General features: G+C 41.9%; 2 protein-coding genes across 2 annotated transcripts; one reads left to right on the forward strand and one right to left on the reverse strand.

Annotated features, from left to right (window-relative positions):
* Positions 1-817: 817 nt before the first annotated feature.
* On the forward strand, positions 818-14,458 carry adprs (ADP-ribosylserine hydrolase). The gene is made up of 6 exons (XM_077577025.1): positions 818-1,141; positions 3,339-3,435; positions 3,520-3,727; positions 8,845-9,032; positions 9,110-9,210; positions 9,515-14,458. The coding sequence occupies exons 1-6, from the start codon at positions 964-966 to the stop codon at positions 9,880-9,882; spliced, it is 1,140 nt and encodes a 379-aa protein (XP_077433151.1). The 5' UTR covers positions 818-963; the 3' UTR covers positions 9,883-14,458.
* LOC144058645 (b(0,+)-type amino acid transporter 1) lies at positions 14,334-24,842 on the reverse strand. The gene is made up of 6 exons (XM_077577056.1): positions 24,144-24,842; positions 20,359-20,492; positions 19,501-19,630; positions 17,527-17,651; positions 17,341-17,428; positions 14,334-17,089 (listed from the first exon to the last, which is right to left on the reverse strand). Exons 1-6 carry the CDS (start codon positions 24,840-24,842, stop codon positions 16,859-16,861), a joined length of 1,407 nt encoding a protein of 468 aa, XP_077433182.1. The 3' UTR covers positions 14,334-16,858.
* Positions 24,843-25,666: the final 824 nt, after the last annotated feature.

Here is a 25,666-nt window from a genome sequence, read left to right on the forward strand (position 1 = left end):
AATCTGTCTTCAAATTTTGGAACACGCAAAGAGGACAAAAAAATTAATTCCTCTTCACCTACAGTACGACAGCCTGACATATGTTTACCTGTCTGGATATTGCTGGTTCCTTTACTAAAAGCTGCTGTTCTTATGTTCTGTTACATCCAAATGTTTTTGTGAGTTGTAATTTTGCCCAATGCTGGATGTGTGGTTACAAGACATGTTTACAGTAGCTAAGAACTATTTAATTGTGGCATTTAAGTACAAACTATGAAGGTTAAGTTTAAACTAATTAAAGTTTTAAAGTTAAAACTAATTTAGAATCAGTATACGTTATTGTTGTCTAAACATTTTGCACAGGAATCATTTTTGAAGAAATGAAACCTTTAAATAAATGTTTCTAGGATTTATTTGATTAAAATCGTAATTGTCCTGAATGACTGCAACAACAATCATAAACTCCCACAGGAAGGCCGAACAAAGATTTGGACCAGGAGTATTATCAATTATTGAATGTTAATTGTATAGAATTAACGTTGAGTCTTGTCTGTTGTTTGGGAAAGGCATTGTTTTTTTATACACCTACTCATCAATCTATGTTTTTATTGTGGTACGAGGGCAACCGAAAGGACTCCTGTCCAGCAGATGGCAATATTCCCCTTTGCAGCAATTGCTCTAAAAATTACGCCCTTGGCTTTGTCTTTAAAACAAAAAAATAAACAAAACAGAATAACATGCCTTAAGTCACTGTTTCAATCACATTGCCTATGCCATTCAATTTAGTATACTGTATATATTATGTTCCATTTGTCCGCCTTGAGTTTCCGTCTGCAGACAAATGACATCCAGTCATTACCCGGAAGTAATAGACAACCTGACCAGCCGACATTTGTTGTCATTTGTCGTATGTGCGCGTCAACTACTCGCTGTGGTTCTTTGACGTTTTTGTTTACACGCACACGTTTGGCGAGCGGCGGATGAATGGCGAGAGCAGTTGTGGCAGCTGCGGGGCCGACGTCTCTGTCCCGGTTTAGGGGGACACTCGTCGCGGCTGTGCTGGGCGACTGTGTCGGCGGAGAGTTCGAGGGAGTTGAGGAGGTTCCCATGGAGAATGTACTGCGGCACATGAACAGTCTGGAAGACGAAATCAAAGGAAATGGTGAGTGGCGCAAAATTTGTCTGCCTCGCACTTCCCAGGTTCTCGGTTTGAATCTCAGTTGTGGTCTTGTGTGGAGTTTGCATGTTCTTCCCATGCAAGGTACATTAACAGGATTGACCCACCCCACCGTTTAACATGAACGGTGGCCTGCAGTGGCCAGTGCGACGCTGTGTTGGGCCATCACCTATCCAGTGTCGGACTGAAAGACTCCGAAAACCCTTGGCCGAAACAACTCCCGCACCGGCTTACACTTGTCTGGATAAAGGACAATAAAGGATCAGTGTTAGAGACTGCATTTCAGAACAGTCGAAAGTCGGATTTATCCTACTGAGATTGTGCCAGTTGCGACCTCAAATTGTTAAAGGCGAATGTAAACAAAGATGGTTGATCGTGATAAGTTGTTTATGTTCATGTGTTTATAATTTGCTTTACATAAATTAATATCTAGTTATTATTTCATACATTTCACAGGAAGATAGCAATATATTTAGGCGTAAATCGTAAAGAACCCTATTCTATAAAATTTACATTTCCTATTTTCAAACATGTAAATAAATACCACTTATCCCTGATCAGTGAACGTTGTTGCTTTATGGCACAGTAAAAAAAAAAAATAGCAACAACATATCTTAATATATTTTCAAATGTCAAATTCATTATTTATATAAACGTGCTAAGTTCTGTTGAACCTTCTGCTTGCTGTTTTGTCTTCAGAGCTCGCTATACTATGAATGACCAGACAGGCAAGTCAAAGTAACAGATTTAATATTAATACCAAGAAAGAAGACTACCAGTAGCCTGGCAAGCCACACTCACTTTCTTGAAAGACACAAAGTGGGTCTGGAAAGGCTGCCATTGACCATAATTCGGACCAGCTCACAACGGCCGGGCAAATCAAATTTGTTTATTTGGTGTGATGTATTCTTTGTGAGCAACGTTACTCTTCAGCACCAGAATTAAGTCAATCCTCTTCCTCATAGTATTCAAAATCAAGTTTTTACCGCAACGTCATAAGTTATTAATCACTACAGAACTGCCTCTCTTTGACTAGCCATGTCGTCGTTTTTTTTTTTTTTTAAATTTATTTATATTTTTTTTACATCACGTCCGCTCTTTGCGGATTGATTGTTTCCACTGTCTGTTTGGTCTGGTTTGCCCCACCTCAGAAATGTGCTTCATAGCGACTGTGGCTAAAACTCACTCGCTGGTAAAGCAATACGCCTGATACGTCTAGTTTCCACAATTCCAGGATAGAATACCAGCACGATCAACAAATGGCCGTGGAGCATTATCAACCATACAAATGCGGATGAAAGTACAACCCACCCAAACGATTCCCTTTATAATGTACCGTCATTCGTCTTCGTCAATTTATGTACCAAACTCTGTCTTAAAGGGGAAGTCAACCCCCCAAAAATTCTTGACAAGAATAAGTTCTGTGCAGCCCCACTAGTCATACGGTATTGTGGTTAATGTTCCATTAGTGGAATATGAGTTAAATCCAGCAGTTTTTATCAATATCAGAAGACGGCCATTTTGCCACTTGCTGCCGAGTGAAAATGACATCCCAGTTGCTCAGGTCTCAGGTAACAACCAATTACAGCTCAGCTTCAGAAAACAGGTGAGCTGTGATTGAGGCCTGAGCAACTGTGATGTCATCTTCAGTCGACAGTTAGTGGGCAAATGGCCACCCCCTGAGATGGATAAAAACTGCTGGATTTAACTCATATTCCACTAATGGAACATTAACCAGAATACCGTATGACTAGTGGGGCTGCACAGAACTTATTCTTGTCAAGAATTTTTGGGGGGTTGACTTCCCCTTTAAGACAGAGTTTGGTACATAAATTGACGAAGACGAATGACGGTACATTATAAAGGGAATCGTTTGGGTGGGTTGTACTTTCATCCGCATTTGTATGGTTGATAATGCTCCATGGCCATTTGTTGATCGTGCTGGTATTCTATCCTGGAATTGTGGATTTTGCTGCATAACTCCTATTCCACAAAAGGAATATTAATCAGAATGTCATGTTTAGATGAGTGAGGTCACATATGACTTAGTATTGTCAAGAAATGTTTAAGGTTGACTTCCCGTTTAACTGGTTTTACCTGGACTTTGTGTACAAAGGGTGCATATAGGACGTCATGTGAAGTCAAATAAAAACAATTGTGCATACAACAACAACTCTTTCAGGTATCCTTGAATACAGCGACGACACAGCTATGGCACGTTGTGTGGTCCAGTCTCTGCTCACCCGGGCTGGCTTTGATGAGCACGACATGGCTCGCAGGTAGACAAAAAGCCCACATACATGATTTATTTAAAAAAATCTGAAGTAAACCAATCCCTACACAAGAATGTCCTGCTTTTCCAGATTTGCAAAGGAGTACAGTGTGTCCCCGGGTCGAGGTTATGGTTCTGGAGTGATCCAGGTGTTAAAGAAGCTGGCCTCTCCTCACCTCACGGACGTGTACCAGCCAGCCAGGGATCAGTTTAACGGTCGAGGATCTTTTGGGAATGGCGGTGCAATGAGAGCGGCTCCCTTTGCGCTGGCCTTCCCTAATCTCGCTGATGTTAAAAAGGTTTGCCAAGTGGATGTCTATTTTTTTTTGTGTCATTAACTTTTTATTGTTTGTTTTTACAACAAAAGAATGAACAGAAAAACAAAACATTTCAATCACATACCATATGTGAAAAACAACTGTCTTCTTAATATAAAACAAATAGGGAATTATGTTTTTTCAGCCTTAATCAATCATTGTCCAAATTAAAGTCAATTCTAAAGGGTTTTACAAAATTAACCCACTTCTCCCAGCAGGAAAAAAAATTGTCCACTTCTATGATTGACATATGCCGTTATTTTCTCCATTTTGTACATGTCCATAGTAATGTCCATCCACCCATTAGGATCTTTTTTTTATTAGTTCATAATGGAGACTATATTTTTGGACAATTTAAACATTCCAAGCTGTCTCAATTCATATGTGTTAAATATACAGTACTTTTATTTAAAAAAAAAAATAGTCCCAAGGACTAAACTATTCCACCCTATTTCTTGCTGAAATTAGCCAGATTTGAAGTCAATGGCGAGTCCAACTTTGGTTACCATGATGACAAAGAGCAGCTCCTGAGCATGAGACTATAGTGACTTGTTTCTAGTTGTTGCAGGGGAAAAAGCAAACACCTGTAAATAAAATAAAAGCATTTTTCTCGTAGTGGCAGGCAGTTTATTCACGACAACATGTATGCAATACCAATTCCGGTATCGGTCGGTCCTCGTACTCATTAAAAAGCTCAGATACTACCACACCGTCTGACATATACCTTCGGGCAAGAGACTTGTAGAGATACTTTAAGGTAAACACAGATCATATCACTAAAGCTGAATGCAAATAATGCTCTGCAAAATGGATGATAAATTCTGCTTGGGCGCTACTACAGGTCGTTTCCCCGCGAGTTACGGTTGAGGGTCGTCTGGCAAGCATAGATTTTGTTGGGACCTCTTTCCCAGTCTGCTCCGCACTCCCGTCAGAAAACGGCAGTGTAAATTAGTCCCACTGCAGAAAAGTTTTCATTTGAGAAACATCTTTGTAATTTTGAGGAGTTTAATATCTGTGTTCTAATGAAAGTTGTTTATTAAATAATAAAAGTATGAAAATATGGCGGGAGTTGAATGTAGAGCTGCAGTCCGTCCGTCTTCTTCCGCTTATCCGGGGTCGGGTCGCGGGGGCAGCAGCTTTAGCAGGGAAGCCCAGACTTCCCTCTCCCCAGCCACTTCAGCCAGCTCATCCGACGGGACCCCAAGGCGTTCCCAGGACAGCCGAGAGACGTAGTCTCTCCAGCGTGTCCTGGGTCGTCCCCGGGGCCTCCTGCCGGTAGGACATGCCCGGAACACCTCCCCAGGGAGGCGTCCAGGAGGCATCCGAACCAGATGCCCGAGCCACCTCAACTGGTTCCTCTCAACGTGGAGGAGCAGCGACTCGACGCTGAGACCCTCTCGGATGACCTAGCTTCTCACCCTATCTCTAAGGGAGAGCCCGGCTACCCTGCGGAGGAAACTCATTTCGGCCGCTTGTATCCGGGATCTTGTTCTTTCGGTCACGACCCACAGCTCGTGACCATAGGTGAGGGCAGGAACGTAGATTGACCGGTAAATCGAGAGCTTTGCCTTTCGGCTCAGCTCCTTCTTCATCACAACGGACCGATACAGCGTCCGCATCACTGCAGACGCTGCACTGATCCGCCTGTCGATCTCCCGCTCTAACCTACCCTCACTCGTGAACAAGACCCCAAGATACTTGAACTCCTCCACTTGGGGCAGGACCTCCTCCCCGACCCGGAGAGGGCACTCCACCCTTTTCCGACTGAGGACCATGGTCTCGGATTTGGAGGTGCTGATCCTCATCCCAACCGCTTCACACTCGGCTGCGAACCGCTCCAGTGAGAGCTGGAGGTCACGGCTTGAAGAAGCCAACAGCACCACATCATCTGCAAAAAGCAGAGATTCAATGCTGAGGCCACCAAACCGGACCCCCTCAACGCCTCGGCTACGCCTAGAAATTCTGTCCATAAAAGTTATGAACAGAATCGGTGACAAAGGGCAACCTTGGCGGAGTCCAACCCTCACCGGAAACAAATTCGACTTACTGCCGGCAATGCGGACCAGACTCTGACATCAGTCGTACAGGGACCGAATAGCCCGTATCAAGGGGCTCGGTAACCCATACTCCCGAAGCACCCCCCAGAGAACTCCCCGAGGGACACGGTCAAACGCCTTCTCCAAATCCACAAAGCACATGTGGACTGGTTGGGCGAATTCCCATGCACCCTCGAGGATCCTGCTGAGGGTGTAGAGCTGGTCCACTGTTCCACGGCCGGGACGAAAACCACACTGCTCCTCCTGGATCCGAGATTCGACCTCCCGACGGACCCTCCTCTCCAGCACCCCTGAATAGACCTTACCTGGGAGGCTGAGGAGTGTGATCCCTCTAAAGTTGGAACACACCCTCCGGTCCCCCTACTTAAAAAGGGGAACCACCACCCCGGTCTGCCAATCCAGAGGCACCGTCCCCGATGTCCACGCGATGCTGCAGAGACGTGTCAACCACGACAGCCCCACAACATCCAGAGCCTTTAGGAACTCCGGGCGGATCTCATCCACCCCCGAGGCCCTGCCACCGAGAAGCTTTCCAACCACCTCGGCGACTTCGACCCCAGAGATAGGGGAGCCCACCTCAGAGTCCCCAGACCCTGCTTCCTCAAAGGAAGGCGTGTTGGTGGAATTGAGGAGGTCTTCGAAGTACTCTCCCCACCGGTTCATGACGTCCCGAGTCGAGGTCAACAGCACTCCGTCTCCACTAGACACAGTGTTAACGGTGCACTGCTTTCCTCTCCTGAGACGCCGGATGGTGGACCAGAATTTCCTCGAAGCCGTCCGGAAGTCGTTTTCCATGGCCTCACCGAACTCCTCCCATGCCCGAGTTTTTGCCTCAGCGACCGCCAAAGCCGCATTCCGCTTGGCCAGCCGGTACCCGTCAGCAGCCTCCGGAGTCCCACAGGCCAAAAAGGCCCGTTAAGACTCCTTCTTCAGCTTGACGGCATCCCTTACCGCTGGTGTCCACCAGCGGGTTCGAGGATTGCCGCCACGACAGGCACCAACCACCTTACGGCCACAGCTCCGATCAGCCGCCTCAACAATTGAAGCGCGGAACATGGTCTACTCGGACTCAATGTCCCCCGCCTCCCCCGGGACAATGGAGAAGCTCTGCCGGAGATGGGCGTTGAAACTCTTTCTGACAGGGGATTCTGCCAGACATTCCCAGCAGACCCTCACAGTACGTTTGGGCCTGCCTGGTCGGACCGGCATCTTACCCCGCCATCGGAGCCAACACACCACCAGGTGGTGATCAGTTGACAGCTCCGCCCCTCTCTTAACCCGAGTGTCCAACACATACGACCGCAAGTCCGATGACACGACTACAAAGTCGATCATCGAACTACGGCCTAGGGTGTCCTGGTGCCAGGTGCACATATGGACACTCTTGTGCTTGAACATGGTGTTCGTTATGGACAGTCCGTGACGAGCACAGAAGTCCAATAACAAAACACCACTCGGGTTTCGATCGGGGGGGCCATTCCTCCCAATCACGCCCCTCCAGGTCTCACTGTCATTACCCACGTGAGCGTTGAAGTCCCCCAGTAGAACGAGGGAGTCCCCGGGGGTGCGCTCTCCAGCACACCCTTCAAGGACTCCAGAAAGGGTGGGTACTCTGAGCTGCTGTTCGGTGCATAAGCACAAACAACAGTCATGACCCGTCCCCCCACCCGAAGGCGGAGGGAGGCTACCCTCTCATTCACCGGGGTAAACCCCAACGTACAGGCGGCTAGCTGGGGGGCAATGAGTATGCCCACACCTGCTCTGCGCCTCTCACCGTGGGCAACTCCAGAGTGGAAGAGGGTCCAGCCCCTCTCGAGAGGATTGGTACCAGAACCCAAGCCGTGTGTGGAGGTGAGTCCGACTATATCTAGTCGGAACTTCTCAGCCTCGCACACCAGCTCGAGCTCCTTCCCTGTCAGAGAGGTGACATTCCATGTCCCCAGAGCTAGCTTCAGTAGCCGGGGGTCAGACCGCCAAGGCCCCCGCCTTTGGCTGCCACCCAACTCACTGCGCACCCGACCCCTTTGGCCCCTTCCACCGGTGGTGAGCCCATGGGAAGGGGGACCCACGTTGCCTTTTCGGGCTGTGCCCGGCCGGTCCCCATGGGTATAGGCCCGGCCACCAGACGCTCGCCTTCGAGCCCCACCTCCAGGCCTAGCTCCAGAGGGGGGCCCCGGTGACCCGCGTCCGGGCAAGGGAAACGAAGATCCAAGGTTTGTGTTCGTCATTGGGGTCGTTTGAGCCATGCTTTGTCTGGTCCCTCACCTAGGACCTGTTTGCCTTGGGTGGCCCTACCAGGGGCATGAAGCCCCGGACAACATAGCTCCCAGGCTCATTGGGACACACAAACCCCTCCACCACGATAAGGTGATGACTCACGGAGGGGTGTAGAGCTGCAGCTATCCAATATTCCAGTAGAGCTGCAGCTATCCAATATTCCAGTATACTGAAAATGTTGAATAATCTTGTATTCACTAATAAGCAATTTTTTTATTCAGTCCTTGCTAACGTCCTCTCTTTAGCTAGAAGACAGATAACGCCCCCAATTTTTGGATTATCACTACTTCACTCAATGGCCCTTGGTTTTTTTTCTGTAAAAGCATCATATATATAGCATGACCATGTTCATAGGTGTATTTTACGAAGCCAATGGAAGATTAAAACCCTGATTATTATTTTTTTAATATTCAGAACAACAAACGGTGTGATTTACATAAATAACATTTGGAAGCTCTGGGTCGTGCACATAAACGCCCATTCGCTGTTTTGCTTTTCAATGTGGCAGATTGAGTCGCAAAATATGAATTTTGACTCGAAAATTGAAATTTGAGTCCACCTATTTTGAGCCTTGCACTATTTCCTATGATCTATTATCATAATTATTATTAGTGAGGCAGGGGTTTAGAATGGCTTGCTCACATACATTTACATGTATAAGGAGTTAACAAAAGTATACACGTACTTAAAAAGTCACATTTCCATGATATGTTCTATTTTCAATGCCATATGTCTCATCATGAACTTTCTCTGTTGTGTTGCCAGTTTGCTCGTCTGGGTGCAATGCTGACTCACTCTTGCTCCCTGGGCTACAATGGCGCAGTGCTACAAGCATTAGCGGTCCACCTTGCCCTACAGGGTGCTCTGGACCGGCCTCAGATGTTCATCAACAAGCTCATCAAAGAGATGGAGGAAGTTGAAGGTGATGAGGTCTCACAGAATGATGCCATAATGTAAGTCACGACATGTGCGAGGCAACATTCGTGGTTTCAACTGGAAGTAATGGTTGTCCCTTGGTGTGTTGGCGCAGTCTGAAGGAAGCAGAGAAGCCATTCTGGGACCGCCTTCATCGAGTCAGAGATTTGATGGACATGAGCAAGGTCACCATAGAGGAGGTCATCTCTGAGCTTGGTCAGCACTCATCTTCTAAAATCTACTAAGGGAAATATGAATACCGTCTTGGAAAAATTGTATTCAAATCCGCTACTTTAAATCCATGCAAGAAAAGACACAGCACCCAATAGCGTTTACAAATACAACAGCAAAAAATATACAGAAGCTTTTGTTTATTGAGGCAACAGCTAGATTTAAAAAAAAAAAAAAGAAAAAAAGTTACAAGTGTGAATCTGAATGAAATTGCGTTTGGATTTAGCCTTTTTTTTTTAAAATTACGATTAGCTGCCCATTCATGTGAAGCTTTGACCCTTTTTTCCAGGCAATGGCATTGCAGCACTCCAGTCAGTCCCGACTGCCATTTTCTGCGTTCTCCATTGCCTGCAACCAAGGGAATACCTTCCAGAGAACTACGGTGGCCTGGAGCGGACAATAGCCTACAGTTTGGCACTGGGAGGGGACACGGACACCATAGCCTGCATGGCTGGGGCCATCGCTGGAGCCCACTACGGCATCGAGGTCATTCCTCAGCCCTGGATTCGCTGCTGTGAGGGGGCAGATGATGCAGATGTGAATGCCGAGCGGCTTCACATGCTGTACCGGCAGGTATCACAGGGGAGCGGGACTGGAAGTGGTCAGAGCAGTGAGGACACATCTGACAATCATCAAAAAAACGGCACAGAGAAGTAAACCACAAACAAAAAATTTACAATCAAACCTCAATTTAATTGATTTTGGAACATTGTTTAAAACGTAAATTAAAAATACTATACAATGATTTGCAAATCCTTTTCAACCTATTCAACTGATTTTTATTTTTATTTTTGCACAAATTCACTTATTTTAAAATTTGATGCCAGCAACACATTCCAAAAAAGATGCAACTGGGAAAGTTGAGGAATGCTCCCCAAAAAATACACATTTGGAGAATTCCACAGGTTAACAGGTTGATTGGAAACAGGAGTGTCATGATTGCATATAAAAGCAGCATGCTCGAATGATGAAAGATGAAAAGTACGTACAGGTTTTAGAGCAACATTTTTTTTTTGAGCAACATATGCTGCCATCCAAACAATGTCTTTTTCAGGGTTCCTGCTTATTTCAGCAAGGCAACCCCAAGCCACATGCTGCATGTGTTACAACAGTTTGCCTTTGTACCAGGCTGACCTGGCAGTAATCCAAACCGGTCTTTCATTGAAAATGTGTGGCACATTATACAGCAAAACTACGACAACAGTGAAACCTTGACTGGTAGCAACTTTCAAACAAGAATGTGAAAAAAAATCCACATACATAGCTTCAACAATGAGTGTCTTCACTTTCCAAACACTTATTGAGGGTTGTTAAAAGGAAAGCAGATGCAACAGTGGTAAATGTTCCTATGGTCCAGCTTTTTAGAAACGTATTGCAGGCATCAACTTTAAAATGAGACATTTGCAAAAAATAAAAAAAATTATCTCCATCAATTTGAACATTGGGAATCTCGTTTTAGTGTTGTTGTGAATTGAATATAGGTTGAAAAGGATTTGCACATCATTGTATTCTGTTGTATTTACATTTCCCACAGCGTCACAACTTAACGCGAATTGGGGTTTGTAAATTTTTCAGAACTGTTTTCTCCTCTGTGATAAAAAAAAAACTGATAAAAGTGAAATCTGCTTTTTTTTAAATTTATCTGGGGACGGAGGGAATAGCAAATGTTCTTCAATATGTGTCACAATTTATATATACACACACATATATATATATATATATATATATATATATATACACATATACACACACACAAAGCATTAAGGGCATTAAAAGAGGCATGCACTTTTTTCCACATAATTTGAAAACGTTCCCAGCCAAGTGTCTTAATAAGACCTCTCTGACATTTTTCTGTCAAAATAAAAAAAAGGTGAACATTTGTGGTACACTTGTAACACAATGTCCAATTGTAACACTCCACTGAATTTGTTTTGGGGGGCGGTTCTGTGTCATGTAATTGAGCCACTGTTCACCCAACCTCATTTCTGGCATCAATAGGCTCTAAGGTGTTGTGACTCTGTGGGCTGCTACTTAGGAAAAGTGAGCAGACCGTTATGGAAGCATCACCAAGCAGCCAATTGAAAATGTTCAATTAGCGTCACAGATTGTCCATGTGGTAAATGCAGCGGACACATCACCAAGCACAAATATGCCCTCCCTTTCCTGCGTTGCCCAACATTTGCGTTTTTGCCAGTTACCAGATACAAATGCTGTTGGCTACTGATATCAGTGCTAAGACAGCAGCTCTGCTTACCTTTTGGCTTTGGCGTGATAATGCTGTTGTGTAGTTTAGTGGCCAGGCCCCGGCTGTCACTTGAAAATGTTGTGTTTTTACCCCGCCTAGCTGGCGAGTCATGGGTGAAAAAAACTGTGTGGAGATGGTTATTATTACCATCAGGATTTTTGGGGCCAATCACCAATTTGCGACTTTGAATAAGTTGATCACTGATCCAATCACAAAATGGAGCAGTATGTCTATAAATAACTTTTTTATTTACTGTATATACATGTGTACTGTATCAAAAAAAAGTATTCTGAAGCTTTTTTTTTTTTGCCAATTTGTGCCGTGCCCCAACAAAGGAAAGTAGTACTCATGGTCCATCCCAGCAGATTTGGCACGCTTCCCATAATGATCTTTTGGCAACGTAATCCTAAACATGGACTTGTGTTTCTAAGCCAAAACGCACACAAATACAAGAAAAAGAGCACTGAGTGTGCCGGGACAAGACGACTATTAGGCCTGCTGGGGTGGCATGAGAATTGCATGAGAATTGCTGCTTGAAATGTCGACGCCTTTGATACTACTAAGATCGACTCTAAATATCGATACTTTTGATACTTTTCATTTGAGGTATTGTATTTGCAGTATTGTACAACAAAAGAAAAGTGGTGGTATGAATTTATCGATGCACACAAAGAGAAGTGTGACACAGTCGCCTCGCAGAAAAACAAGGCAATCTTATTTGTACAGCACATTTCATGTCCAAGACAATTCATAGTGCTACTTTCAATGAGGCAAGGTAAACGCTAATCTTGGAGCTTGCATTTTAGGGGCCCAAAGCAATCACTTCTGTCTTGGCTGAATTGAGATGGAGAAAATTCTGGTCCATCCAAATTGATTTGATGAATACACTTACTTAATGAAAGTAAGAGACTATAGTCATGTGATGACAAAAATGTAAAGTTGTGTATCATCTGCTTAAGTGTGATAAGAGGTGCTGTGATTCTCCATAATTTGAGCAAGGGGGCAGCGTGTAGATATTGAATATAAGTGGTCCAAAAATGGAGCCTTGTGGAACCCCGCATGTGATCTTTAACGTCAACGTTAATACATTTGTTAGATATTGACAGGTAGCACTACAATTTATGTGTGCTGGCCAAAATTCATTTGTCGTTAAACTTCCGATCCGATATAGCCTATTAGATTGGTGGAAAGAGTAGTCGCGCAATTTGGCCAACCTGTTACATCGCAGTGGTATAAAATACAGAACGGCTCAATCACAGACACATTTTCAGAAAAAAAAGGCACCTATGTAACGTATGATACCGTACTTGGTTGTTTAATTTCACACTTGATGGGCGGACAGACACGAGAGAGACTGTTACTGTAGCAACAAAAAAATCTTCACAAACACTGATAAACCTCCACTATGGTTTTACTTTAAAAACTGAGGAAAATGGCAGGAAAATTACACCTAACCCACAAAAAAACATTAAAATACTGTGATGGGGGCTTGGGGGAATCTGTAAATAGGTGAATCCGTGGGTGCTGCAAGTGCAACTGCAAGTAAGCTGGGGTCCAATGTAAAAAAAAAAAAAAAAAGCAAGTAAAAGATTTCCTTTGGGGTTTAAAGAAGGCAATAGAATACCGAAGTTGATGAACAAAATAAATTTATTCAGGGTTTTTCCTGGCTCAAAATGAGGCAGAGGTGGTATCATCCTGAGTATAATGGGTGACTACCGGTACCAGGTATCGGTGCCAATACCAGTCTTATTTTAAGGTATCGGTACTCGCGTCGGTGACCACCTACCATTATCGGCCTCCCTCCTGTAGCCATTTTACAATTGAGAAATTATATGAATACAAAGTTGCCATTAATTTTTGTCATATTTTTTTAAACTACAATCATTAAAAATTCATACACTAGTACATATTAAATTGTAAATATAGTTCAGCAATGTTGTAAAACACTATTATGTTTATTGTATATACTAAGTTTTTATGACTTTGGCGATGGCTGGAGGGCGCCACCTCTGCCTCACCAGGAAATGGGCGTGTACAACGGTTGCTTCATGATCTGTTTCTACTTCGGTACATTAAAGTTTAAAAAAAGAAGAAAAAAAAGAAAAGCTGTTTCTTCTTCGGTTGTTGCCTCAGGTCATTCCGGTGCACTGCTGTTAATACAGCGCTTCCATAATGGCGCAACACTGCAACTGCAGTTTAAATGTGTTGCTGCCGAGCTCAATCAATTGAGCGATATCAGAGGTGTCCACATCTGAATTTTGTACACAGGAAAAACCCTGGTATTGTAACGTAATGCAACTTATTACAGCCATGCAGAAATGTGGAGTGCATATCAAAATAACACATTACTGAGAGGAGAAAAACGACACAAACTGTTCAAATGTCAGTTTTTTGTGATTAAAAAAAAGAGAAAGAAATAATTTCAATTTTTTTTTTTTTTACACAATTAATGTATTGTATAATCTGTACATTACAATAGAACGTCTTTTCAAGAGGGTGGGTAAAAATAACTGAAACTGGGTAAAGAAGAAATTAGACACACACACGAGAAGAAAACCTGCGGAGGGAGGATTTCCCATTTAACATGAGTTTTAATGTGATTAGTAAAGTCTGAGCACAGCCACATCCTCAGTTATAAGGTGTGCACACTTGTGCAACTATATTATCTCAGTTATTTTTGGTTCCCCTCTTGAAAACATTTTCTGTTTTTTCAATTGAGTTGTACAGGTTAGGTCATATTAATGATGGAATAAAAAAAAAAGAATATATATTGGACTTATTTTGTATATCACAAAAGGCCATCATTTGAACAGGGTATGGTGTGTATATTTTTTGTGTTCACCGTTTCTCCATCTATACTATCCCTGTTCTTCCCTTTTTTGTGTCGAACAATATTTTGTCATGTGAAATTTGCATCATGAAATGTTCATGCTTCATTGGGTCATTTTGGTGAATGACCATTATTTAATAAAATGGGTAAGAATTTTGTGTTTGAGTTCATTTTAACTTTTAAAAGCCCAGAGGGAAACTCCCATCACACATTATGACATGTACAGAAAATGTACCATTAAATCTAAAATTAATGGTACAAGGAGAACACTTTGAAATACATTTTAAAATATCTGAACAACAAAAGTCGTGACCTCATTTTAATAAAATCAGTTATATATATGCCTATATCCAAAAAAAGATTCTGTAAAAAAAAATATCACTCATAAATCAAGATTTCCATCCTACATGTTTTTTATTATGGCAATGGATGAGTAGGGCCTTCATTGATCAATGCGTATGTAGAACAAGTTATAAATGTAAAATATATTGCAGACACCTACATGCTCACAGCAGTATGAGCAAATATAAGAATATGGTACGTTTTGATGAATCCCACCTGTTCTAAACGGCCACAATAAGGTACATTTAGCCTCATTTTCATGAGAAATCAGAAATGCCTCCAATGTGGTATGTTTACTGTACAGTACTTGCGCATTCAGCAAAACATGCAAAAAGCACTAAACTCCGGAAAAGTCTTAACTCTGATTCATGTGAGAAAACGACCACCAATCGTCACCAAAATGAACATGCTTGTTTACAGTATACTCCGGCGTACGTCACTGTCTACAAATATCAAAACTGCCACAATATTTTTTTATTTTTGGGCATTAAAGGGACATTCAGTGATCCCTAGCGCCATCTAGTGGTCAAAGTATAGCATTAGACGCACACAGGAACACGCACACTACGGTGGACCGGAGATACCACATTTCGCAAGCCTACGACCAATTCTTATTTTGTGCGAGCAAACGAGCATCTCGGCGAGTGCGGAGCCCGGTGAGCAACATCAACGGACCAAGCTAGCCGGACTTAACTGGAGCATCTAACAAGATATAGCGGCTAATGGGAGGAGCTAAAACATTTTTTTTTTAAAAAGCTATTATAAGCATGCGAGAGCAAAGCAGAAGGGCCCGATCACGAGAATTAGTGACGACCACCTGCAGCCCCAGCTGTGGAAGGTAAGCTGCGGTTGACCCATTGGGTCTGACACTCGATGCAATACCACCAAGGCTAACTACATTCGCGAAGTTGTCCTTTGGGCATCCGTAGCAGGAAGATACACCTACGATTATAAAAAAAAGATACATTTATGCTAAACGACATACTTTTTTGCATACTATTGACATAAACAGTTTTTTAAATTAATTTATTAATTATTAGTTCACCACTAGATGGCGCAAGGGATCACTGAATGTCTCTTTAAGCCGGGGGTGGGCACACTCGGTATTTGAGGGCCGGAGTCCTACAGGTTTTGGATGTTTCTCTTCTCCAACGCAGCTGATATATGAACAGCTCATCAGCAAGCTCTGCATAAGGTTCGTAACGATCCTGTTGATTGGAATCAGCTGCATTGCAGCAGGGAAACCTCCAAAACCTGCAGGACGCCGGCCCTTGAGGACCGAGTTTGCCCACCACTGCTTTAAGCCTTTTCCTCATAGACCAGGGGTGTTATTAGTTCAAGAGCCACATGGAGGAAAATATATTACCAAGCGGGCCAGATCGGTAAAATCATGGTATATAACTTAAAAACAATTGGCGTCAATTCTATGCAGATTTTCGCTATTGGTGGGCCAGCCCTACATTACGGGGCTCAACTCTAATTGTATTGTTCCATAAAATAACATGAATGCAAATGGAACGCATCATCACTTTGCCTGTGTCAGTTCCGGACGTGTTAAATCTACCTGTTTTGCATAAATATTGTTCCCAGAATGTATTGTGTGGCACAGTTAATGAAGTTATAAGGACATTAATCCTTGTCATATGTGTTTATGTTACCAGTAATTGAATTTGTGTCGTATTTAACACGTTTATGTTGGTCTATGATTTTATTTAGTTTTATTTATTTAGTTATTTTTAAACAAATCGTAAATTTAGGTGGTGTGTAAAATATAGTGAAATTACGAATGTATATGTTTTGATTGTGGCCATTTGATTAATTACTTTACTTAATTTACCCCTTTGTGGGCCTGATCCGGCCCACGGGCCATATGTTTGACACCCCTGTCATAGACCCTCACTATAGAGAAAATATTTGTCAGTTAATGTCAGGAAACTATGATCAATTGTCACCAAAAGTCATGCACATCTCTACTTACTGAAAACTGTACAAATTAGGTAATATTACCACCTAATTGTATAACCAAGTTTTTCCTTTCCGGGTATATCTGCTGTCCTGTGGTGAACAGTGGTTCCAACAAAATATTAAACAGTGTAATTATTTGTTATCTTGTAACTTGTGCAGCACTGCAATTAGGTTTAGACCGAGCATTACTGTAGTAGGAACCCCAAGTGTAAAGTTTCTTTGTGCTCGAAATTGTCAGTAAACATTACACATCACAGGTTTTTTTCTGCTGGGGCGACCTCTAAAAACAGCTGCAGAAATATGGTCAACCGGGTTAACAGGTTTGGGCAGAGCTTGTAATGAATGAAAGGTATGTAGACGATGACCCCACTGAAGATAAATAAAGTCACATAGAGGTATTCAATCTGAGGACTGTCAATGATGGGGGCCAGCACGAGGAATACTGCTGCGATGAGGACCAGTATGGGCAGTATAATGGGAACCTGAAGCAAAAGGGGAAAAGCGTACAGATGCTGAGTCGTCCATTTGTGTTTTATGTTGCATGAGGTTTTAGTTTACAAACTCCAATTCCAGTGAGGTTGGAATTATGAAAAATGTAATGTAGTATATTCAATTGAATATAGCTGTAAAGGATTTGCAAATCATTATACTCTGTTTTAATTTATCGGACATTTTACACAATGTTCCAACTTCACTGGAATTGGGGTTTGTATCTTACATGAATGGCACTCACCCTGTATGGCCTTGGGAGCTCCGGCTTCTTAATCTTGAGGTAGAGGAGGCCAGACAATGTGATGGCATAGAAAAACCAGGCAGTGAAACTTTGCATCCAGAAGAAAGATTGATTTTAGATCAACACAAAAAAGTACCATGTGCTTGCTTTTAAGACATTCAGTGGAAATTCTGAACCTGTGTTTACCTGAAGAAGTTGACAATACTCTGAAAGTCTCCGGGGATGAGCACCAGCAAGGAGACAACAGTGGTGAAAATGAGTGCTGGAGATGGAGTCAGTCTGTGCACGTGAGCCATGGACAGGATATCCGGCTAGAAAACACACACACAATGGGGTATTATGCCACGGAGAAGGCGGGACTTCCGACTTTCTGGTTTTCACACATCAGCTTTGTTTCCATTTCCTGTTTGCGACGTGCGGGCCGAGTCCCAGTTCTTGCGCTTTCACCTTTGTGCCCCTCGGTTGCGCGTTCCCGTCGACGGGTGCAAGTGTGTAGTCTATTTCACAGCGTTGAGACGCTCTGCGCCCATCGGCGGGAGCGCGCGATGGGGGTGCGAGTGTTGGAACGCGGCCATCAGTGGCCGGAAACGACGCTGATGTGTGAAACTCGAAAGTCCGTGGCATCTACTCCATTTGTTATTCTGTCAGTCACAACTGCGACAACATAGCATCAACATTATTTGCATTACATTACATTGCTAAGAAAAATACTCAATTTTCTCTTATAAGGTATATCTCCGGGTTCTACTCAAAGATTTGTCTGCATTGTGTCATGTCAACAATCAAGTGAAAGCCCATCAAGAAAACATTTTCTGCGAAATGTAAACCTAACCTCTAGATAATATACTCTGAATGGTCGATGCAAACAGCGAAGCTTGCTCTTTGCAAGGCTCTCATTACTCCATCCTAGCGTAAGTGGAAATGCAAGATGTCTGCCCTCTTCAGCTGCGAGGGTCCTATTGACAGTCCATTCAAGTCCATGCGCCCTGGCCACTTCTGAAGCAACAGACCGGAAACCAAACATCCATCACTGGGTTTGTGGAAGGCATTTTCAACAGGTAGGTATGTATAAAAAGTGAGGTTGGATTGTCATTAAATGAGTAATTAGCAAAACATAATGGCTAGCCTGCTAGCTAACATCAGCGCTACAGCTAGCAATCTATTTCCATTTCAAATGAGCACATCTATGATATTATCTCTGAGTAACAAAGTACCTCAATGATAATGTTGACTGTTTGAATTTCCACTTTGTTTAGTTTTGTAAAAAAATAAAATAAAATTAAAAAAAAAGTGTTCACAATCTTTTGAGATGTGGGTGAAAGTACAATTAATAAAGTTAGCAACCATTTCCAAAAAGTATTTAAAGTACTTTTGTAACAATACACTATTGTGTGTGATGTGTTTGTTGCTAGTTCTGACTAGCTCTCACTGTGTGGATGGTAACTTTGAAATTGTGGGGTATGAAACCTTTTTTCTTTTCTTTTTTACAGTGGTGCAATCAACTAAAGGTTCATGTGGTGTAACTGTCGAGTGTGCTTTTATTTTTGAGGTCAACTCCAGGATACGATTCGCTGATGTTGCCCTTGTTTTGATAAACAGAATGACTTAATGTATTGAGTTAATGAAATAAATGGCCGCCCCAAGATGGCTAAAAACGGCTGGATCTTCTTACTGTGTATTTCCGTCATTTGTCCAACGTGATTTGCCTTCAGGCTGACGCCTCATTTATCTGATGTTGGATTGCTGTAGAGAGGCCTTTAATCTTGGGCATACAATCGTTTTCTGCAGTTTTTTTTTTTTTTTGCTTTCTAAATTTCATACAGGGAGTCCTCGAGTTACGTTGTGCGCGACCTATGTCGTTTTGACTTTACGGCGTCCGTGCCTCGTCCATAGCACCTAAATAAATAAATGTGATTAAACCACCTTGGGTTAGTGACTTCAACTCCAGAGGAGACCCCACCTCAGAGTCCCCAGACTGCTTCCTCAAAGGTACGCATGGGTGGAATTTGATATCTTGGACGTATACTTCCTATCAACTCACCACATTTTTAGGGACATTTTGACTAAAGCATATCACAGACATATTACTAAGACAACGGAACGGTTTTCAATTGTGGAGAATAAATATGTCTCCTAATCTTAAGACAGCAAGATTCTCACCATGTGTCCTTCACGTGCAGCAACAAAGCACACGCGACCACCGCTGAAGAATGTCCCGTTGAGTGACCCAAAAGCTGATAAAGCTGCCGCTATTGACATGATCCACCCCCAGGATCCTAACACCTTGTTCCTGTAGGAGAAAAAAAAGTCTCAAGTCCACTGCCAAGCTTACACAACACCCTTTTCCACCCTATGTCATTGCTACAAGGTTTCCCAAATAAGTTGGAGCCCCAAATGGGAATGTACAGTACTATGTATGTCTCTGGCCGCCAATAGCTTTCATATTTAAATGACCGCCCCATAGGCGGTTAGTGTGAAATTGTAAATAAATAAATAAATAATAATAATAACTAAATTAGAAGCTAACGTTACAAAAATAAAGCCGTAATGTATATGGGACTTCAGTGTGGTATAGTATATTTTTTATTCATTTGACATGTAGTACATTTAAAAGCTCTTTAGTTAAAAATATATTAAACTAGTGAGTACTTGGTAAGCTAGTTCGTTAAAAGTACAATTTTGTAGCAATTGTGTATATGCAAAAAGTAAGAGTGTCTGCTATGGTGGTCCAAGCCTCCCCCATTTTAGTAGCTTTTACTCAATGGTGGGCCAGGCAGTGCAGTTCAGTAGCCTACATGTTGTTTGTTGGTTTGTTTTTGCTAAACAATGTAGCTCAAGGCCTACCAGTGTTTATTTGTTTAGACTACAGTCTGTGACTCTGTAACTCATGACCGGAGGTGGAGCTTGGAGGTAAAAACCAATAAAGTCCTTCACGTTCCTTTTATTATTTAAAGAAGAAATAAAAGTACTGACTTACGTGACGCAACTGTGATATCTTTGTCAGGTGCTGCTACTCACCCCCATGTGACGGCCACTGCACTGGATGAAATGAGCTCTTTAGGCGTCATTACTGTCAGGTAGCTGACGTTCACCAGCAGATACAAGCCAGTCACTAGCGAGATGGCAATGATCACTGCTCTCGGAAGATTCTTCTGCAATAAAAGGAAAAACACAAGAGAGACTTGTATACAGTAATTTCATGTGACACCAAGTGTTTCAGTGACACGTTGGCAAAAGTCAAAATGTCCTGACGTTATCCCACATTTCAACACATATTTTTCTTAACGCCAGTCTAATTTATTTTACACGTTGTGATGAGTTTTAACAGGCTGAGTGATGAGCACACCTGCCTCACAGTTCTGACAGTTGGGGTTTGAATCTTGGCTCAGTCTTGCTGCGTGGATTTTGCATGTTATCTCAGTGTTTGCGTGGATTTTCTGTAGCTTCCTCCAACATTCTGAAAACATGCTTCTTAGGTTAACTGAAGACTCTAAATTCTCATAGGTGGAGTATGTGAATCTAAATTGTTGTTTGTCTATACTGTATGCGTCCTGCGACTGAGTGGTAACCAGACTAGGGAGGCCAAAGTCAGCTGGGATTTTACACATAATGCCTTAATGACATTATGCACGTGTTACAACAGTATGGGCTTCATAGTAAAAGAGTGCCAGGACTAGACTGGCTTGCCAGCAGTCCAAACCTGTCTCCCATTGAAAAATGTGTGGCGCATGAAATACAACGCAGAACCCAGACTCTTGAGCAACTGAAATTGTACAACAAGCAAGAATGGGAAAGAATTCTACCTACAAAGCTTCAACTAGTCATGTCTCCAGTACCCAAACAGTTATTGAGTGTTGTCAAAAGGGAAGTTAATGTAACACACTGGAACATGTTACAGGCAACAAATTCAACATGAGAATATATATATATATAAAAAAAAAAAAGTTTGAACATTAAATAATCTTGTCTTTGTTGTGTATTCAATTGGGGTTTGTATTTTGTAGTGATGGGAAAATTAACCTTCATGAAACACTTGCAATATATATTTACTCCTCTAGGTAGTGCTCTTGGTTTAAAAATAAAGGCTAGTGCAATGGAAATGTATTAAATTTCCACTGCATCTTTACATTAAACCAAGAGTGCCATCTAGAAGAGTCAAAAATAATATCACAAGTTGATGAAGCTTAATTTGTCATGAAACTTAGAAAATACATTTACGAAGTGTTTTTTTTTTTTTATATAGTGACAGTGATGCAAAACTTACATCCAAATAGATAGAAGCATGTATTGATGGACAAATGAAGCTTTACGAAGCACTCGTGATATTATTTTTTTACTTTCTCTAGATGGCACTGTTGAATTTGTATTAAAGATGCAGTGGGAATGCAATCAATTTCAATTGTACTAACCTTCATCTTTAAACCAAGAGCCCCTTCGAGAGGAGTAAAAAAAAAAAAAAAATCGCTAGTGCTTCATTTTCCCATCACAATAACAAGGCTAAACTAAGACCATGAAATGCCGTAAAGTTTGGCCCATTAGCCGCAACTTTCCCCTGTAGTTTAAACAAAGACATATCATGTTTTCATTCATTCTTAGCTTCTGTAACCAAATGTGTGTTTATCCCTGTACCAGTCCATCCATTCCAGCAATCTCACCTGAGGTTGTTTCAGTTCCTCAATGACATAGTTTAAATTGTACCAGCCAGAATATGACCAGAGTCCTTGATAAAAAGCCATTCCAATCGTGCTGAAAGAGTACTGAGTGCCCTTAAATGCATCGTCAACATTCAAGTTTTGCACAATTACACCGTGGCTCTGTGTGACCGCCACAATTCCTCCGATTACAATAAGTGTCAATGTTAAGATCTTGACCACCATGAAGAAGACTTGGACTCTGATAGCAAGGCGTACGTTTAAGATGTTTACGATGGCAACGATCAGTATGGCTACAGCCGCAACACACTTCACCAACAGCTGTGGGGGATCACATCCACTGTAAAAGGGGGCTGTTCCATATTTGCCAATACTGATTGCCACTGCCGCCATGCCGAAGGGCTTGACAATCATGATGAAAGTAATTGCTGCAAAGAAAGCAGGAAATGGCCCATAGATCCGCAGGATGTAAATAAATTCGCCGCCAGACTCAGGAATAATAGTTCCAAGTTCGGTGTAGGACATCGCCGCAAACATGGCTACAAGTCCAGAGAGGGCCCAGATCAACAAACTTGCTCCAGGACTTCCTGTGTAGGCCAGCACAAACTGCGGTGACATGAATATACCGGATCCAATCATGCATCCTGAAATAAATGCCACGCCACCGATCAACCCGATTTCCCTTTTCATTTTGGCGGCTTCTGGCTCGAATAAATCAAACCAGGTATAGCATAAGAATAGTATGAATAATAAAGAATAGTTAACACTGTAGAATATGAACTCGTGTCTCTTTACAGCAAAAGACAACACTCAGCAAAGAATGAGCAAAACATCAAGCTATGTCCTATAAAACGTCTCCTTGTAAATGTTTACATTCTTATCTAAATGTGATTGCCTCTTTCTGGAGAGCATAAAAACCTTGTAAAAGATTGTCTAGGAGATAAAATCTTGGTAGGGGAATGGTGCATTCGTTTAAAAAAAGTAATATTTATTGCATTAATTTTGTTGTTTTTCCATAGAACTGGTTAATTAAACTGTATTTATTATATATGTATTTATTTTTTAATCATTTGTCTAAAATAGTTTATTTGATTTATTGTAAATATTACAATTTAAAGTAAAATAAATTTAAATTTTACATTTAATATTTCTAAATTATAATTATTATAATTTTTTCTGTTTATAACTGGTCAAATTAACCCAGAAAATAAAATAAATAGCGGTTTCTGACAAACTAACATACAAGGAGGTTTCCAATGTGCACAAAAGTCTGCCTACTTCAGTATATAATGCAACAAAAATACTTCGCTGGGGTGTAAGTCATCTTTGGCCTATCAGTAAAGAAAAATAGGAAAGGCATAAAAGTCTTACTTCAGGCTGTTTGAGCTCCTCAGTTAAATAATTCAAAGTATTCCAGCCATCGTAGGACCACAAGCCCTGATAGAAAGCAATGCCAAAAGAGTTGACATGTAAATTGGTTCCTTCAAAGGCTTCCTCAAACCAGGTATAGCATAAGAATAGTATGAATAATAAAGAATAGTTAACACTGTAGAATATGAACTCGTGTCTCTTTACAGCAAAAGACAACACTCAGCAAAGAATGAGCAAAACATCAAGCTATGTCCTATAAAACGTCTCCTTGTAAATGTTTACATTCTTATCTAAATGTGATTGCCTCTTTCTGGAGAGCATAAAAACCTTGTAAAAGATTGTCTAGGAGATAAAATCTTGGTAGGGGAATGGTGCATTCGTTTAAAAAAAGTAATATTTATTGCATTAATTTTGTTGTTTTTCCATAGAACTGGTTAATTAAACTGTATTTATTATATATGTATTTATTTTTTAATCATTTGTCTAAAATAGTTTATTTGATTTATTGTAAATATTACAATTTAAAGTAAAATAAATTTAAATTTTACATTTAATATTTCTAAATTATAATTATTATAATTTTTTCTGTTTATAACTGGTCAAATTAACCCAGAAAATAAAATAAATAGCGGTTTCTGACAAACTAACATACAAGGAGGTTTCCAATGTGCACAAAAGTCTGCCTACTTCAGTATATAATGCAACAAAAATACTTCGCTGGGGTGTAAGTCATCTTTGGCCTATCAGTAAAGAAAAATAGGAAAGGCATAAAAGTCTTACTTCAGGCTGTTTGAGCTCCTCAGTTAAATAATTCAAAGTATTCCAGCCATCGTAGGACCACAAGCCCTGATAGAAAGCAATGCCAAAAGAGTTGACATGTAAATTGGTTCCTTCAAAGGCTTCCTCAAAGTTCCCAGTGCCTTTGTCGAAGAGCATCACCACTCCTCCCAGTATGATCACTGTCAATGCCAGCACTTTGACCACCATGGAGACCACCTGGATGATGGTGGCCAGGCGGGAACTCAGACAGTTTACCAGGGCCAGAACAATGATGGCTCCTGCGGCTGTACACTTTACCACCAGCTGTGGAGGGGCGCAGCCCGTGTAAAAAGGAGCCACAGCATATTCGGCAAAGCTGAGCGCAATTCCCGTAGCGCTGGCAGGTCTCATGACAGTGATGAAGCTGAAGACAAACATGAAGGCCACCACTCTCCCGGATGTCCTCAGCATGTAGATATATTCTCCGCCAGACTCTGGAATGACTGTTCCCAGTTCCGCATAGCAGAGCCCCCCCAGCATGGCTATCAGCCCACAAGATGCCCATATAATGAGACTGGCTCCCGGACTGCCGATTGTGGAGATCACATACTGGGGTGATATGAAGATCCCCGAACCAATCATGGTCCCAGCAATAAAAGATATGGCTCCAATAATCCCAACATCCCTCTTTAAGTTCACTCCGTGTTTGTCAGCTGCCATTGTTGGACTAGTTCAGACTCAGGATAAGCATCGGGTAATGATACATCTGTGTAAACAATGAAAGGTCAACCAATTGTAAGTGATAGCCTTCGTAGCATGTCGGATAATTATTACTTTGTGGTACAAATCACACAGTTATCTCTTTTGCTACACCTGTCAAGCCTTGCTTATCTTTTTAAATAGTTTCGACCATACAGTATCTCACCAAAATGACAGAAGTTGGATGGATGAATGCTATCTTTTCATGGGACAACACAAAAAAAAATGCTTCACTACAATATAAAGAAAAGAGTGCACAGCTTGTATAATGTGTACATTTACTGTCCCCTTGTAATAATTCAACACAGCCCAAAAGGTCTAAAAAAAACTTGGCAGTCAATGTGAGTACACCCCAATTATTTTTCAGCATTGCTTTAGCTCTTTTGGGGGATCAAGTTCCCAAAAGCAGAAACCTCTTGCACTATTCCGTGACAACAACAGAAAGCTGGTTAATGTTAGTGACCTTTTACTTATTAACCTTGCATTTGAGAATGCCCCAGATATGTTCAGTAGGTTTTCGGTTTGGAGACATGCTTGGCCAGTCCATCACATTTACCCTCAGCTCCTTTCAGCAAGGCAGTGGTAGCCTACGAGGGGTATTTGAAGTTGTTATCATAATATTGAACTATTTCCCCGTGACACAGTTTCTGAAGGTAGGGGAACATACTTGGCATTCGCAGTTACCTAAATAACTGTGCTTGGTCTCATCAGACAACAGGACATGGTTTGAGTAATCCATGTACTTAATATGCTTGTCTCCAGAAAACTGTTTGCGATCTTTACAA

This window comes from Vanacampus margaritifer, chromosome 1 (genome assembly GCF_051991255.1).
Source record: "Vanacampus margaritifer isolate UIUO_Vmar chromosome 1, RoL_Vmar_1.0, whole genome shotgun sequence".
Lineage (NCBI taxonomy): Eukaryota > Metazoa > Chordata > Actinopteri > Syngnathiformes > Syngnathidae > Vanacampus > Vanacampus margaritifer.

Excerpts from the sequence above, each read along its gene's own strand:
- LOC144058645 (XM_077577056.1), bottom strand. The coding sequence starts at position 24,842 with ATGGCAGCTGACAAACACGGAGTGAACTTAAAGAGGGATGTTGGGATT. Across the intron at positions 17,652-19,500 it reads CTGCACGTGAAGGACACATG|CCGGATATCCTGTCCATGGC; the intron begins GTGAGAATCTTG and ends TGTGTTTTCTAG. Across the intron at positions 17,429-17,526 it reads AGTATTGTCAACTTCTTCAG|TTTCACTGCCTGGTTTTTCT; the intron begins GTAAACACAGGT and ends CTGGATGCAAAG.
- adprs (XM_077577025.1), top strand. The coding sequence starts at position 964 with ATGGCGAGAGCAGTTGTGGCAGCTGCGGGGCCGACGTCTCTGTCCCGG. Across the intron at positions 1,142-3,338 it reads AGACGAAATCAAAGGAAATG|GTATCCTTGAATACAGCGAC; the intron begins GTGAGTGGCGCA and ends CAACTCTTTCAG. Across the intron at positions 9,211-9,514 it reads GGAGGTCATCTCTGAGCTTG|GCAATGGCATTGCAGCACTC; the intron begins GTCAGCACTCAT and ends CCTTTTTTCCAG.